Source organism: Urtica dioica, chromosome 1 (assembly GCF_054948205.1).
Source record: "Urtica dioica subsp. dioica isolate 48M chromosome 1, U.dioica_male_clone48M_v1_H2, whole genome shotgun sequence".
Taxonomy (NCBI): domain Eukaryota; kingdom Viridiplantae; phylum Streptophyta; class Magnoliopsida; order Rosales; family Urticaceae; genus Urtica; species Urtica dioica.
Window position 1 is genome coordinate 12562465 of NC_142756.1, and position 16690 is coordinate 12579154.

A 16690-nucleotide genomic window follows, 5' to 3' on the forward strand; every position below is an offset into this window, starting at 1 on the left:
AAAAACAATCCCCCAAGAGGAGGCCTTGCCTTCATCGTATCACTCTCGGACGTAGCTCATTGAGCAATGATCTTAGCAAAAACGCCTTAGAGTTCTCCCATTTAAGAGAGGGTCGCAAGAGCGGCTCTTAGTCTCACGTTAATTGCTTCTTTCATTAGTGTTGGGGATCATGGGATACAAACGACAAGTATAACCCTCCCACTTAGTTTTTGGAGTTGGTGCATCCACTCTTAAAAGTTCGGAAACGGTTTTCCTAGTTATAGAGCGATAGACCGGACAACTAGAAAAGAGTCCTAGATCTTCATGTTCAGAGCAGTGTTAGTGCATAAAGGAACAAGGGAAATACACGGATCTTTTCCTATTTTCTATTTCGGGAAAGTGCATGAGGGAAGTGTGAACTTCAACTCACTCGAACACTTGAAAGTTTGAGATTACACATCTTTTTATTTTTCGGCTTGTCTCCAAGGAGACCTCCCACTCAAATTTTCAAGAGCATATAGATTTTGAACATATGTGATATAGATATAGTTTTGAAAACATTTTGAAAACTTATTTGATTTGGATAACAAAATATTTTCAAGTTTGAAAACGAAAACGGTTTTTCAAAAATTCAAACTAGTTTTGTAAAAATTCAATTTCAATTAAACTTTCAAAAACCAAAACATTTTAATCTTTCACGTTATGTTTATAATCTTATAAACAACATTTTGCTCAAGAAAATTTTCTCATTAGAGTTCTATAACTCATGGTAGTGGGGCTGAAAATCCGGATTTCTAAAAAAAACTGGACTTTCGGAACAGCCGCGCACCTCGGAGTAAAATCACCATAACTGGCGGCTCCGATGTCTTTTTGTGGCATTGGAAAGAGAACAAACAGACCTTTAATTTGATTCAAGAATCATAAAATTTCGATTTCTGAGCAGAGAGTTATGCCACTTTTACTGCGGGTTTTACTCCAGCTCGAAGAAAACGGAAATAATTAAAGTTCGGTCTTTTAGTGCGTAAAAAGAATCGAGTGTAACGGAACGTTTTAGGCAGTTGTTAAAGCTTTTATTTGTGTTTTATTAGCAAGGTAATAACATGGTATAAAAGAAATAACAACAAGCATAAAACGATTCAAGTAAATAAAAGAAACTAGTGAGACAAGAAAACTAGTCACAAAAATTACTCGAAATTTTCTCAAACTTAAAAACACGTTTTTTAATATAAAGGCAAGAGCAATAAATTAAAAAAAAAAAAAAAAAAAAAAAAAAAAAAAAAAAAAAAACTAAGAAAACAATTCTAACTTGTCACAAAATTAGTAAACTTTCGAAAACGATTTTCAAGCTCATAATTTTAAATACATGTACATGCAAATCTTTAACCATAGCTCTGATACCATTTGTTGGAATTGATCTAGGGTTTAAGAAAAAAATTTACGCTTCGGTAAGCGGCGGAATTTTAAAAATTTTCTTTTAACTAGTAAAACGTTTTTACTAACCTAGACAAAGAGCAAGCACATGTAAATAAAAACTATTATGAGCATAAAAGATTACTAACTTTTTAGAAGCTTGAACGTTGAGAAGCTTTTGGAAAGTTGCAACGTTCTCGCAGCGCGTCTAGGTGTCGGAATAAAACACTAGGTCAAATGTGAACCTAGGTGCCAAAACAAAAAACGAAATTGACTAGAGAGAGAGAGAGGAGTCGGCCAAGCTAGAGAGAGAAGCTCTCAAATCTCTAAAACTTGGGTGAATAAAATGTGAGGAATGAGGGCTCTATTTATAGGAGAGGTCTCACCTTCAATAAGGTAGTTTCCTCTTCTATAGAATATCACATATTCATGAGCAAAATATCCCTCCTTTCCCACTTGAGACACACGGCCAAACTTCTAGAAGCCTTGATTTGTTTCCTATTTATTTCCTTCTCTAGGTTGGCCGAAATTCCCTTATGCATGCATGGGAAATTTGTTTCCTCTTTTTCTTTTGGCAAGTATCTTGATAAGCAATTACAAGCAAGAGTCTTCGTGGGAATTTATTACATCAAATGTACAAAAGTAAAGCCTACAACTCTTCTTGTGGGCACCATTGACAATAAACTCCCACTTGACTCAAAGAAGATGTGTGTAGTCCTACATGCCTAATCCATCTCGATGTTGGTCGAAGACCTTGTTCGCTAGGGGTGAATGGATTTGCAAGGTTGTCCACCGTTGAGATCTTCTTCACTTCCATGTCTCCGCGCTGCACGATCTCTAGAATCAAATGGTATTTCCTCTCAATATGTTTAGAGCGCTTATGGCTTCGAGGTTCCTTTGAGTTGGCGACAGCCCCACTATTATCACAATAAAGGGTCATGGGCTCGTCGACGTTTGGAACAACTTCCAAATACTTAAGGAATTTTCTAAGCCATACAGCATCTTTGGATGCTTCACAAGCATCCACATATTCTGCTTCCATTGTGGAGTCAGTAATGCAAGATTGCTTAATACTCCTCCACACAACAGCTCCACCATTAAGGATGAACACAGATCCCGAAGTGGATTTCCTGGAATCTTTATCCGCTTGAAAATCGGAGTCGGTATATCCCGTCATAGTCAGGTCAGTACCTAAATATGTAAGCATCAAGTTCCTAGTTCTTCGAAAATACTTAAGAACATGCTTAACAGCAATCTAGTGCTCGGGTCCAGGGTTGGATTAGAAACGGCTAACTACGCCAACTGCGAAGCAGATATCAGGTCTAGTGCAAAGCATAGTGTTGTCGGCCCGTCCCGGGCCGACGAGGACAAAGGGGCCACTTCAACCACACAACCGGCGTAACCCCTGCCTTGGCCATTAATCGGGCCAGATCACAACCGGGCCAAGCCTCAGCCAACCATTGGCCGAGTCAACAGCCAATGGCCAACCCAACCACCTCAGTCGGCCATTGGCCGAGTGAACCCTCCAGCTGACCCAACAGTTCACTCGGCCAATGGCCGAGTGAACCCTCCAGCCGGCCCAGCAGTTCTCTCGGCCAATGGCCGAGTGAGCCCTCTAGACGGCCCAGCAGTTCACTCGGACAATGGCCGAGTGAACCCCCTCAGTCGGCCCAGCAGTTCACTCGGCCAATGGCCGAGTGAACCTCATCCGGCCCTAGACATTTCACTCGGCCAATGGCCGAGTGAACCCCAGCCGGCCCCAAGCTTTTCACTCGGCCAATGGCCGAGTGAACCTCACCACCATGTTCACTCGGCCATTGGCCGACCCAACCATTCAGTTGGCCAATGGCCGACTCAAGCTTGCTCACTCGGCCAAGGGGTCCCCCAAAACACCCCTTGGTCGCCTATAAATAGAGAGGTCCGTCCTCTCCCAAAGGTAATCCATTTTTTAGTCCCGAAAGGCTATCGAACTCATACTTCACTCGTTTCGCTCATCTTTGGCCTCTCACCACCTCTAAAACCTCTATACTCCACCTCAATCCTACTAATGTTGAGCGTCGGAGAGGTAAACAGAGGCACCCCCTTTGTTTTCTCTTCCTAGTTCACCTGTTCTTTCTTCCTTTTCAGGTACTTGGACGAACTCTAGGGACATTCACAGCTAAGGGACGACTTGGGATACCATGTCCGACACGCTCGAACCAAAGTGAGACCACTTGGTCTGGCCTTGGGTCTAACCACTTTGGGCTCTTAAATGGTTGTCCGAAAAACAGCGACAACATTTTGGCGCTAGAAGGAGGGGTCGAACCTCCGACCTTGTGGACGCATTCACTCTACCACTCTTCTTCATCATTCAACGGCAAAACTCTCGATAGATGAGTCAATTGCCCGTCACCTCCGCGGCCGACCGAGCGACGAGCTCGAGATACGGCCTCCGAAGCCTCGCGCACCGTCTAGGAGGGCAACCTCGTGACAACGAGAGCCAGCCCCAAGACTCGGTGAATGACCCCGAGGCCGCGCTCCGAGAGGACACGGCTCGAGGGCTCGTCGAGCTCCTAGACCGTCTCGGCGTCGATGGCGCGCTCATCACCGATCTCCTCGGCCACGGCATCGAGGACGACGCCAACCACGACGAGAAGAGTCACGACTATGTGACAAAATCAGGAACCAACGAGACCGACCTCCACCGCGCTATTCACGAAAGGGGACGCACGCGCACTCGCCCCCGAGGGGACACCCTCGGGCGACCACTTCGAGACGTCAACTTTCTAACGAACACGCGCACGCGCCCTCGAGGGGACACCCTCGGGCGACCACGTCAAGGCGTCAAGTGTCGAGTAATACTCGGGGACGCTCGATCTCTAGGTCCCGAAAGGGACGCTCCAAGTTCACCATCCGCGTCCAAAACCCCCGGGGAGATGACGACGTCAATGGCCGTGACGTCTGTCGAGGACGTCACTCGAATGACGTATCCTCACCCAAATTGATAGGGACGGCCACCGGAAACTTGAGAGATCGCCTCAATTCCCGAAGGGAATCTCATGGGAGCGAGTTGAGAGAAAAACTCAACGCCCAACGCGGGATCGAGAGAGAAGTCATCTTGGGACATCAACCGCCCAACGCTGTTAACCGAGCACCCAACAAGAAGCGCGGTACCGCACTTGTGGCACCGGCCGTCGGTCCCGACTCACGAAGGAAAAGACGCAGGAATGGTCAAGTCCCTAATGACCTTCCTTCTCCGACCCCGAAACAATCCTTTGTCCCTCTCAACACGACGCCCGACCGGATCCTGAGTTTACACAAAGAGAAGCTAGGATCCCCGCCTCCACTGAAGAGGGACCCCACGACACGGGATAAGAGCAAACAATGCGAATATCACCGAGACCACGGACACGCGACGAATGAGTGTTACCAGCTTAGGAAGCAAATTGATTCCCTGATTCAAGGCGGGAATCTCAGAGAGTTCATCGCATTCGCCAGCAAGGTGACAGTCCCGACTGAGCGTCCGACCTCCCAAAGGGGAGAGTCCTCAAGCGTAAAGACAATGAGACAGTGAGCGCTATCTATCAACGGAAGAACAAGCTCCTACCACTTGCGGCCACAACCGACAAAAGACACAGCTTTCACCGTTAAATACATGCCCGCGCTCGCTCGACTCTAGTGTCGCTTTATTTAAAACATGTAATTTTCTTTTTTCCTAAACAAGGTCAGGTGCCAAGGCAAGCTGTAACAACCTTTTCATTACAATAAAAAAAATTATGCCCATTGTGACATCCTGTTGTATATCTCCCACACGAGAGTTTCTTGGTCTTTGTCTCACAAACACAAGAAACTCGGGGGGCTAACTAATGGGGAACAATACTCGATGAAACCCTCAAAAACAAAAAAACAAAAAAAAATATATATAACAAAGTCTCAAGGGGCCAATGGTTAGGCCGGAGGTCCCAAAGAGAGACAATCTACACATGACTTCTCAAGCTGAGTATACTCCTCGAGTTGAGTTCCGAGTCCACGAGATGACTGATGACTCCTCGTGTCGACTCTGCACATGGCTCCTCGAGTTGAGGTCACTCCTCGAGTTGAGTCCCGAGTCTACGAGTCGACCGATAAGTCCTCATGCCGACTCTACATTTCTCCTCGAGTTGAGTTCACTCCTCGAGTCGAGTGCCAAGTCCACGAGTCGACAAGCTACTCCTCGTGCCGACTCTACACTTCTCCTCAAGTTGAGTTCACTCCTCGAGTCGAGTGCCAAGTCCACGAGTCGACAAGCTACTCTTCATGCCGACTCTACGTTCCCCTCGAGTTAAGTTCACTCCTCGAGTCGAGTGCCGAGTCCACGAGTCGACAAGCTACTCCTCGTGCCGACTCTACATTTCTCCTCGAGTTGAGTTCACTCCTCGAGTCGAGTGCCAAGTCCACGAGTCGACAAGCTACTCCTCATGCTGACTCTACGCTTCTCCTCGAGTTGAGTTCACTCCTCGAGTCGAGTGCCAAGTCCACGAGTCGACAAGCTACTCCTCGTGCCAACTCTACATTTCTCCTCGAGTTGAGTTCACTCCTCGAGTCGAGTGCCGAGTCCACGAGTCGACAAGCTACTCCTCGTGCCGACTCTACATTTCTCCTCGAGTTGAGTTCACTCCTCGAGTCGAGTGCCAAGTCCACGAGTCGACTAGCTACTCCTCGTGCCGACTCTACATGTCTCCTCAAGTTGAGTCCACTCCTTGAGTCGAGTACCGAGTCCACGAGTCAACAAGCTACTCCTCGTGCCGACTCTACATGCCTCCTCGAGTTGAGTTCACTCCTTGAGTCGAGTATCGAATCCACGAGTCGACTGGTTACTCCTCGTGCTAACTCTACATGCCTCCTTGAGTTGAGTTCACTCCTCGGGTTGAATCCCGAGTCCACGAGTCGACTGACGACTCCTTGCGCAGACTCTACATGACTCCTCGAGTTGAGTTCACTCCTCGAGTTGAGGTCACTCCTCGAGGATAGGTCCGAGTCCACGAGTCGACTAATAAGTCTTCGTGCCAGCTCTACACCTTACTAGCCCTCGAGTCGACCTTACGTGTAACTCCTCGAGTCGAGTCTATTCCTCAAGTTGAGTCCCAAAACCCACAAATCGACTTGAAAGTCCTCGTGTCAAAAATCTACAACTTCCTGAGTCACCAGTCAACAGTAGACTCACAAGATTCAATGATAAATCTAAATACTCTCACACATGCAACGAAAATCGCCCCTAACGGAAAACCAAAATTCGCTCCACGACGCTCTCGTGAGAGAAAGAATGGGTCAATTGAGTCCCCAAACGTGACGCGCGCGCCATGGTGTCGCATTCACAAGGGCACAAGACTCGACCCAAGAGACTCAACCCGAAAACGCGACCAGTGCACTAAGGTGCCACAATCGCCAGGGGATCAAGTCTACATCTAACCCCACCTATCACACGACACGCGCACCCAAGGGTGCCATGTTCGTGAGGTGGAATGGTCACACAAATGTGGCACCGCGCTCGCCGCCCAGCTCATGCGCCGATAGGCAACAGTCACAAATAGGTTTCAAAGGCTTGCGTCCGCCGGACGTACCTGATCTAGCCAGCGTCCACAGAAAAACATAATCACGCTTGCCTCCCAGCTCGTGCGCCGACGGGCAGCGAGTAACAAATGGGTTTCAAAGGCTTGCGTCCGCCGGACGTGCTTGGTCTAGCCAGCACCCACGGGAAACCTGCCGCACGAATGTGGCACTGCGCTCGCCGCCCAGCTTGTCCGCCGGTAGGCAGCGAGTCACAAATGGGTTTCAAAGGCCTGCGCCCGCCAGACGTAACTGGTCTAGCCAGCGTCCACGGAAAACCCAGTCACGCAAACGTGACACCAAGGCCCCCCGAGGCCCAAGACGTGCTAATCGATTACGCCTTCGTTGGTAAGTCGAGAAATAAGCCGCGCACTGCAAACCCGTTCGAATCGACTGCGAGGGTATGTCGAGAACATAAGATGCGTAAAATGAAAAGACGAAAAAAGCCATCCCTCGTGACGCACCAAAGGCCGTCCCTCGTAACGCACAAAGGCCGTCCCTCGTGACGCACAAATGCCGTCCCTCGTGACGCACTAAAGGTCGTCCCTCGTGATGCACCAAAGGCCGTCCCTCGTGACGCACCAAAGGCCGTCCCTCGTGACGCACCAAAAGTCGTCCCTCGGGACGCACAAAAATCGTCCCTCGTGACGCACAAAGGTCATCCCCCGCAACGCGTTGAAAGCCCTTCTATGTCACGCTCGCGAACGCAAGAGCGTTCGTCCCGTATCCGCACGAAAGCGCAAGTTTTGAGTTTCCATTCGACCTACGCTCGACCGAAAAACTCGGGGGGGCTAATGTTGTCGGCCCGTCCCGGGCCGACGAGGACAAAGGGGCCACTTCAACCACACAACCGGTGCAACCCCTGCCTTGGCCATTAATCGGGCCAGATCACAACCGGGCCAAGCCTTAGCCGGCCATTGGCCGAGTCAACAGCCAATGGCCAACCCAACCACCTCAGTCGGCCAATGGCCGAGTGAACCCTCCAGCCGGCCCACCAGTTCACTCGGCCAATGGCCGAGTGAACCCTACAGCCGGCCATGCAGTTCACTCGGCCATTGGCCGAGTAAATCTTCCAGCAGTTCACTCGGCCAATGGCCGAGTGAACCCTCCAGCCGGTCATGCAGTTCACTCGGCCATTGGCCGAGTGAATCCTCCAGTAGTTCACTTTGCCAGTGGCCGAGTGAACCTCATCCGGCCCTATACATTTCACTCGGCCAATGGCCGAGTGAACCCCAGCCGGCCCCAAGCTTTTCACTCGGCCAATGGCCGAGTGAACCTCACCACCATGTTCACTCGGCCATTGGCCGACCCAACCATTCAGTCGGCCAATGGCCGACTCAAGCTTGCTCACTCGGCCAAGGGGTCCCCCAAAACACCCATTGGTCGCCTATAAATAGAGAGGTCCGTCCTCTCCCAAAGGTAATCCATTTTTTAGTCCCGAAACGCTATCGAACTCATACTTCACTCGTTTCGCTCATCTTTGGCCTCTCACCACCTCTAAAACCTCTATACTCCACCTCAATCCTACTAATGTTGAGCGTCGGAGAGGTAAACAGAGACACCCCCTCTGTTTTATCTTCCTAGTTCACCTGTTCTTTCTTCCTTTTCAGGTACTTGGACGAACTCAAGGGACATTCACAGCTAAGGGACGACTTGGGATACCAAGTCCGACACGCTCGAGCCGAAGTGAGACCACTTGGTCTGGCCTTGGGTCTAACCACTTTGGGCTCTTAAATGGTTGCCCGAAAAACAGCGACAACACATAGCATATAAGAGACTTCCTACGGCTGAAGCGTAAAGAATTTTCCTCATGTCTTCAATCTCTTATGCAGTCTTGGGAGACTGGTCCTTAGAGAGTGAGACTCCATGCCTAGAGGAAGCGAAAATTCTCAGTCAAAATTGTTAAGAAATGATAGGAAGAAATTATTGGCCTAACTAACCTTCTTCGAGAACAACGCCTGGAGAAGGTGGCCAAAGTCCGGCCGAGATGAAACGCTCCAGAGTGAAGCTCGACCACTCACCGAGGCCTTCCTGAAGTTTGTCAAGTTTGGCAGCGAACTCCGCAGGCGAAGGAGCCTTGATTTTTCCTACAAAAAAAATATATAAGAGGGAAAAACGTTTATAATAATAACAATAAGCATAATGTGAAAAAAAATAAATAAATAAAATATAAAATATTTGAAAGTTCGCATACTCGGTGAGCTCGACCACTTCGCCGAAAAATTACGAGCTCGGCTCCCGAGGGATTGCTCGTTAACGGCGAAGAAAAAGTAACGCCGCCCCCAATTCTTGTCTTTCAAAGGAAGGCCAGAGATCACTCCCCGACCTGCGGCCTTCGAAAGATAGAAACACTTAGGGTCATGTTTCGAGTTCGCCTTGACCACGCAAAGACGGACTAAGTCTATCAGGCCACAACTAAGAGGCCCAAGACCATCTAAACGAAGTTGGGGCACATCTGGGGTAGAGTTAGCCCCAGAGCTTCGACGAAGTCGAAGAAAAGATGGTGGATTGGGAACCAAAGTCCACACGATTCCAACCAAACCTCATAAATACAGCAGTACCCCTCGACTAGGGTATCTGTCGTAGCGAACAGTGGTGGAAGGAGAATCCCGATCTTGGGGGCTATCTGGTATTTGCGTCGGAGCCTGGAAGGTCCGAGCTCTTGACAACCGAAGGCATGTGGATGTCCTCATTACTCAAGGGATTGGGTCCCGAGTGAGCTCTTGACAGCCCAGACATTTAATTTTTAAGTGTTTAGAGGTTTGAAGTTCGTTCGAGTTCGCCTGCCGAACTGAAGGCGAAGTGTTAAAAAATATGAATCTGTTTGAGTCCGCTGGCCGAACTGAAGGAAATTCAAAGCCGAATACACAAAAAAACAAAAGCCTAACAGAGAAAAGAAATAAGTATTTCGAAGAAAGTGAAAGAAGTGAGAAGTTACCTTTCCGCCGAAGCCGCTCGAAATATAAATGAAGTAAAAAGTATTTTCGAATTACTCTTATTTATAACTATTTATATTAAACCGAATTCTGATAAAATCTAATGATTACGGATCAAATCAAATATTCAGTCGGTTAAAATAATATAAAATCTCAACTAACGTCCGAATCTTCGATTTCGACTTACGAAGCGCGGCTGATATCGCGCCACGTGTCACAAATATTCCGGAAATACGCGCCACGCGCCAAAACAAAAATTTGAATCCCCCCCTCCTCTTTTTTATCTCGGGATTTCGAAAATTTCGCTCAAATATTTTTCAAAATAATCGGGGGCTAATTGTGGGGGTCAAAAATCAATTTTCTAAAAATAATAAAACCATTTAAGTTGGGCTTTAGTTCGACCAAAGCCAACAACAGACCTAGTCCGGCTCTCAAAGACATATCTGGGCCTAGCTCGATTCCTGAAGATCGGCCCAAGACCATTCGGATGCCCAATTCGCCAGATGAGTGATGAGTCGCCCGAGTTGACCCAGTTAGAGGAATCGGTCTTGGTCAGATAGAAGACCTCGCCGCGAAGGCCGAATCTGAGATAACTTCGACCAACGACGTGGCAGATCTGAACTGATCAACACATGTCCTCTTCAACGAATTCTCTTCCGCTATAAATAGGAGCCGATATGTCGATTTTCGCACACACGAGCATATATAAATTTATTCTCAATATTCTTTCTTCTATTTCTTGTTCTCTGAGTTCATCCGTTCGAGTTCGGCACTTCGTCCACCGATTGTAATACATTTGATTATCAATAAAAGTATCGAGTTCTTATATTCGTTTTCATCCATTTCTTTTCGAATTCCTTTTTGTTTCTTATACGACGTCTTTTGAGACCCATACTTAAATAAATCAAATATATATACTATATTATAATTTGAGATTGTTGGAATCGACATCAACAAGCTCCTCTTTCTTTGCCCGGATTGGTTTTTTACTCTTCCTCCAATGAATCGCTTGCCACCTTTGTAACCTTCTTCCTACGGTGTAGACTTTGGCCATTAGAGGCCCACCACAGGATCCGGTCCCGGTAGGAAGCCACACATCCCGCACAATGTCACGGCATTTCGGCACGAGGGACCAAGCATCGAAGAACCGGAAAGGCCTCCTCCCCCGATCATCAAGGCGAAAACAATCTAGAAGTAATGGGGCATGATCTGATTCTACCATGGGGAGAACCTTCACCCCGGCGTTGTTGAATTTGCACATCCAATCCGGACTCGCAATGGCTCTATCAAGCCTCTCTCGAATCTGAACGGAAGGATCCCGCCCATCTAACCAAGTGAAATGCCCCTCCAGAGCTCCCAAATCCACTCCACCGGACTTATCCATAAAATTCCGAAGGGTATCGTTAGTGTTCCAAGTAACCGCTCTCCCTCGGACTTTCTCTCCCGACGATACAATTTGGTTGAGATCACCCACCAGCACCCAAGGCCTCCCCACTCGAGTAGTAGAGTTGAGCATCGAATCCCAAAAGGATTGATGTTCTTTCGCATAAGGAGGCTTGTAGACCCCGAAAAGATCCCAATCATGTTCTTATTAATTTTCCAAATATCCACCTTAATACCCCGATGCTACCAAAAACAAATTCCCCCGCAATGCCGTTGGCCGGGAAAGCCACACCACCCCAAAAACCGTACCTCTCTCTCAAAATCTCCATACGACCCAAGCACATTTTCGTTTCCATTTAAAAAAAAAAAAAAAAAACCTTCCGGAATACTCTTCCTCAGAGTGTTTGCTTGGGTTGCTGCGTATATGGCTGTTCGTATTTTGAATCTTTAATTGCTCTTTAATATGGTTCTCGTAAATCAAGAATTAAAAGCTTTATATTTATTATGATTGCTGCCTAATATAGTAATATAGCGTTGTTTTTTTTTCTACTAGCTACCCCCATCAGGACATTATTGCACACATTTATTTTTAATATTTGTAGTGTGCCCATTATCAATAAAATATGTCATAGTTCTTGATGCACACAGTCTATTAACGGCTATATACTAGATTAAAAGCATTTAAGTTTTAATGCTGGCTACATAAATATACTAGATTTGTGAATTTCAAAATATCAACAATATTACATTTATAACATAATTAAGTTTTCATTTATTTTTTACTTATGGAAAATTGAAATCTAATTTTTATTACAATAGTATATGTGTGTTTGTAGAAATTTATTTTTTTCTAAAATTGTTTATTAAATATTTCGGAGAAAACCTTTTTTTTAGAAGTTTATCTCAACGGTAATATTTTAACACGCGAAAACGATAACCGGTAAAATTCAACACTTACTACGATATACCACAAAAAAGTAAAAGAGAAAATCAGTAAAATTAAAATCATGGTGCAAAAATTGATAAGCCGTAAGTTGAATCTTCCTCCTCCTCCGTGGGTGATGAAAAATAAGCAAATATAATGTTACGTGCGGAGATTCTGTATACTAATTTTAATTTTTCACGTGAAAAAGGCCACCACACAATAGTACTATTTATCTCATTGCGTTCAGACGCAAAGAAAAGAAGTGTACTGGAAGTTGTCTTTTATTACCCGTCTATAACTATAAATTAAAATATAATTTACAAACAAGTCAACGACAAAAAAAGTCTTCTCACAAATTGATTTTTTACTAATTTACAGGTGATATGTTGACTTGAAGGTCCATTTCATTGGTATTAATATTATAGAGCCAACTTTGCTTATTTGGAAATATTATGCAAGTAAGGGATTTATAATTTGAATTTTTTGTTCTTAATTATATCAAGAGGTCGTAGTATATATACTTTTAATCTGATCAATTTATATAATTAGCTGTTTTTTTTTTTAGTTAAGATGCTTATTTATCTTAACTTATCATTTGATACAGTGACAAAAATGAAGATATATAAGAAAGAAAAAGCAGGATTGGCATATAATCCATATTTTTTCATGGTATTTGTCATATGATACCGCAGATTCTAGGGCCGAAACCGGTTCGGTTCGGTTTTGGATCATTTTACAAATTAGAATCGGATTTTCGGTTTTCAAATTTTTGGACCAATAACCGGACCGAATTGGTCCAAAACCGCAATTCAGTTATCCGAATTTTCGGTTAACCAAATTATGAAAACCAAATTTCAAAAGCGGTTATCCAGGTTTGAAAATGGTTATCCAAAAAATCGGTTATCCGGTTCAAACCAATTTGTTTTCCTACAATTTTGTACCAATTTAGAAATAAAAAATAAAAATTGTTTATATAAGTTTCAAAATTGTTTATATGATTGAAATTGGTTATCCGATCATAATTGGTTATTCGGTTCAAATTTGTTATCCGGTTTCAAAACTGTTTATCCGTTTTATAAAAAATAAAAAAAATAATAATAAAAAATCGGTTAAATAACCGATAACCGAATTTTTGGCTCAAAACCGATAACAGATCTAGTTTCATAAACCAGGTCGGTTAACCGAACCGAATTTTTGGTTTGATGAGATGGTACCGAATTTCGGTTCCGAATCGGTTTGATTATCGATTTAACCAATTTTCGATCATTTTTTGTGCACCCCTAGCAGATTCGTTATGAAATATTTTACTACATTTTCATAATATAAAATAGACTTAAGTTTAATAATTACTTTAACGTTTTGCATATTTTAATTTTGTTGTAACAGTGTAATATTTCTCGGACAATGAATAACATGTAATTCGTTATTCTTAAAATATATAAATCACATGCGTAATTTATTAATATTAAAATGTATCAATCTTTCCGCTGCAACGCGCGGACATATCACTTGTGTATTATATAAAGATGATATACTTATTATATGTTAGCTAATACATACATACATACATGTACAAAGTCCGTACCGGTTCAGTACCAGTTCAGGGTGAGCTATAACCCTCCCAAAAAAAAAAATTGCACATTTTGTCCATTTTTCATTTTATTTTTACATTTTTTTACCCTCAAAATTTACAAAGAAACCCCCTTGCTTCTTTTTTTTTGCAAATTATCTCCCCTAATCTAGATTTTTGGTTTCGTCCATGCATACATACATAAAACGCATGTCCATAGACATATTCATGTTTTCAAATATGAGTTACAATCTTTCGAATATTAATTTACAAATATTTTAGCAGCTCTAAATTCAAACACATTTCAAATAATCTAGTATCGATCTTACAAAGCGTTAAAAAATAATCCGGTCCAATTTAGAGATCGATTTTAGAATTAACCTGAATTAGAGTTATAAAGCCAAGAATTAGAGTTGTGATTTAGAAAGTAAAAAAAAAAAAAAAAGAAAAATTCATTTGATTGATGGGCTTGGTCGGTGAAAAAAAAAAGAGTTCTCTAGGATTGATCAAGAGTACAAAATACGTTTGATTGGCTATTCCATGCGTTTTACGGTCGTCTTTGCAGGGAATATTAACGGTAATATTTGCTACACGGTCATACTAACAATAAAAATACGCTCAAATTTATGATCTATATATAATGAACAAGGTAGAAAACTAATAGTACAAATAAAAATTCAAGCCCATTTGGCCAAAAGAGACATACAACCAGCTCCAAAAAGAAGACATATATTTGCTCCGATCTGTAGCCTTCCATTGTTTTGCAACTTGGGACTCATGAAATCCGCGGCCAACAAGTCAACGAGTGACATGTAAATCAAAATCCCAGCTGAAGCAGCGTTGAAAATGCCTTCCACAATTAAAGCTGTTGGGCTGTTCTCATCGTATACGTTTGATATCCCGATTCCAATTCCAATCCCGATTGGGGTTGTGAGAGAGAAGAAAAGAGCCATTATGGTAACAGCTCTGAGCTTGAACTTTGCCTGCAAAAGGAAAAAAAAAATTGCCACAAAACAAATTAATCTTAAATTCCATTATTAATTTTACTTTTTTATTTATTTTTGTTTTTAGGATGGAACAAAATTTTCAACTGTTGACGTATTTAGACATTTTTTGGCTGGTAGGGCCTTAAAGACGACAAATTTCTTATTGGCTGAGATCCTCAATGGTGATGAAAAATAAACAATATAATATTACGTACGGCGATCCGTATACTGTTTGATTTTAACTTTTCACGTGAAAAGGCCACAACAATAGTATTATTTATCTCATTGGCTTGGTTTCAGACGCAAAGAGGTGAACTGAAACTTGAGCTAATATTTATTTAACTTCTGTGGAAAAGTCTCTTTTTAGTTTTTTGTTACCGTTCTATAACTATTAAGTTAAAATAAAAGTACAAACAAGTCAACAACAACGACAAAAAAAGTCTTCTCACACATTGATTTTTAGTTTTTTACTAGTTTACAGGTGATGTGATTGACTAAGGTGGATTTCATTGATATTATGGAGTAATTTATATTACCTGAGCGATACAACCACCAAGTCCCATTCCCTCAAAGAACTGATGAAAGGTCAAAGCAGCGACCAAAGGCTTTATTGTTTTTGGACTCTCTGAAGCTCCCAAAGATATCCCAATAATTACAGAGTGCACCACGATGCCCAACTCCAAGACCTGCCATCACTCAATTTCAAAACCTTTCTTTCGCCTAAAAAATTAAAAAATTATATACATCAAGCAAAATTCCTTTTTTTCCCCTTAATATAATAACAATAAAAAAAAAAGCATCATAGCAAGTATCGTTCTCCGTCCAATTAAACTATAGATCAAACGGATTCTAGACCCTTTTATCCAAAGGAATCTTCAATTACAGCAAATAACTTTATTCTTATTAGGAAGCAAACTACTACACTACTAATTAAACATAACACCCCGCATATTAAAAATAAAAGAAAACGATCTTCCTATAATCAAGCAAAATCGAATAAACATATATTGAATTGAAATAATTACCTGCGATATGACTCTATGCCTGAGCAACTCCGACGACCCAGAGCTCTCGGCAACGGAAGCCGAGCCATGAGAGTGACCGTGCGTGGCGTGCGTGTGAACCTCCAAATGCTCCGCCGCGGCAGCCTTCTCTTCGTCGGTCTCCGCAGAGACCGCCGGAAAGTGAGCCCTTCGGAAATACGACGTCGCAAAAGAGTCGATCATGAGCGTCACCATAGCGGACACCATGGCCACGAAACCAGTGAAGGGAAACTCCCACGGCGTTTCGGCGAGGCACGGCGAGGAGAGATTCTCGAAGGCGTCTGGGAGGACGTGGATGAACCCCGTCGCCAGGATCACTCCGGCGGCGAAAGCCTTCACCAAGAAGAAGAAGCTTCTCTCCGGTCTCAGCGCCGGGAGAGACTTTCCCGCCATCGGGAGACACACGCCTATCGCCCCGGCGGCGAGGATTGTGGCCACGGCGATTAGTTTGTATTTTAGGGCTAACGAGCTGTTTCGGTCCGTATCTTCTCCGGGCGGGTCGCACGTGCACTCTCCGGCCACGTGCGACACCGTTACGGCGAGTATTGTTAGAGCACAGAGAAGGTTCTTCATGGTTGTTTGATGAGAGAGATATACTCGGTGGTGACTTGTGCGGTGTTATTTATAGGAATCATATGTCTGTTGTGTAAGTTTAAATATTATATTTTATTTATGTTTCTTTGAGTGTTGACTGGTAAATACAGTAAATACGTGACGACATGATTAGTCTTAACGTCGTAATTTTTTCAATCTACTTAATGAAAGCAAGCCATTTATTTTCCAAATAATGTGGACATTTTGGGTTTCAGTTGCGGGATGATCGTCTATTTTGGGGGATTTCATTTGAGTTTACATTGGAATGTCAAACAATGTCGACATGGTTAGTTTGGGGC

At 43.8% G+C, this 16690-nt stretch overlaps 2 protein-coding genes across 2 annotated transcripts; both read right to left on the reverse strand.

Annotated features, from left to right (window-relative positions):
* Positions 1 to 10812: 10812 nt before the first annotated feature.
* LOC149407285 (uncharacterized) lies at positions 10813 to 11274 on the reverse strand. Its single transcript, XM_089619759.1, has one exon. The coding sequence runs from the start codon at positions 11272 to 11274 to the stop codon at positions 10813 to 10815; it is 462 nt and encodes a 153-aa protein (XP_089475885.1).
* Positions 11275 to 14366: 3092 nt separating this feature from the next.
* On the reverse strand, positions 14367 to 16417 carry LOC149407286 (zinc transporter 3-like). Its single transcript, XM_089612530.1, has 3 exons — positions 15780 to 16417; positions 15291 to 15440; positions 14367 to 14751 (listed from the first exon to the last, which is right to left on the reverse strand). Exons 1-3 carry the CDS (start codon positions 16368 to 16370, stop codon positions 14446 to 14448), a joined length of 1047 nt encoding a protein of 348 aa, XP_089468656.1. The 5' UTR covers positions 16371 to 16417; the 3' UTR covers positions 14367 to 14445.
* Between the last annotated feature and the right edge of the window lie 273 nt (positions 16418 to 16690).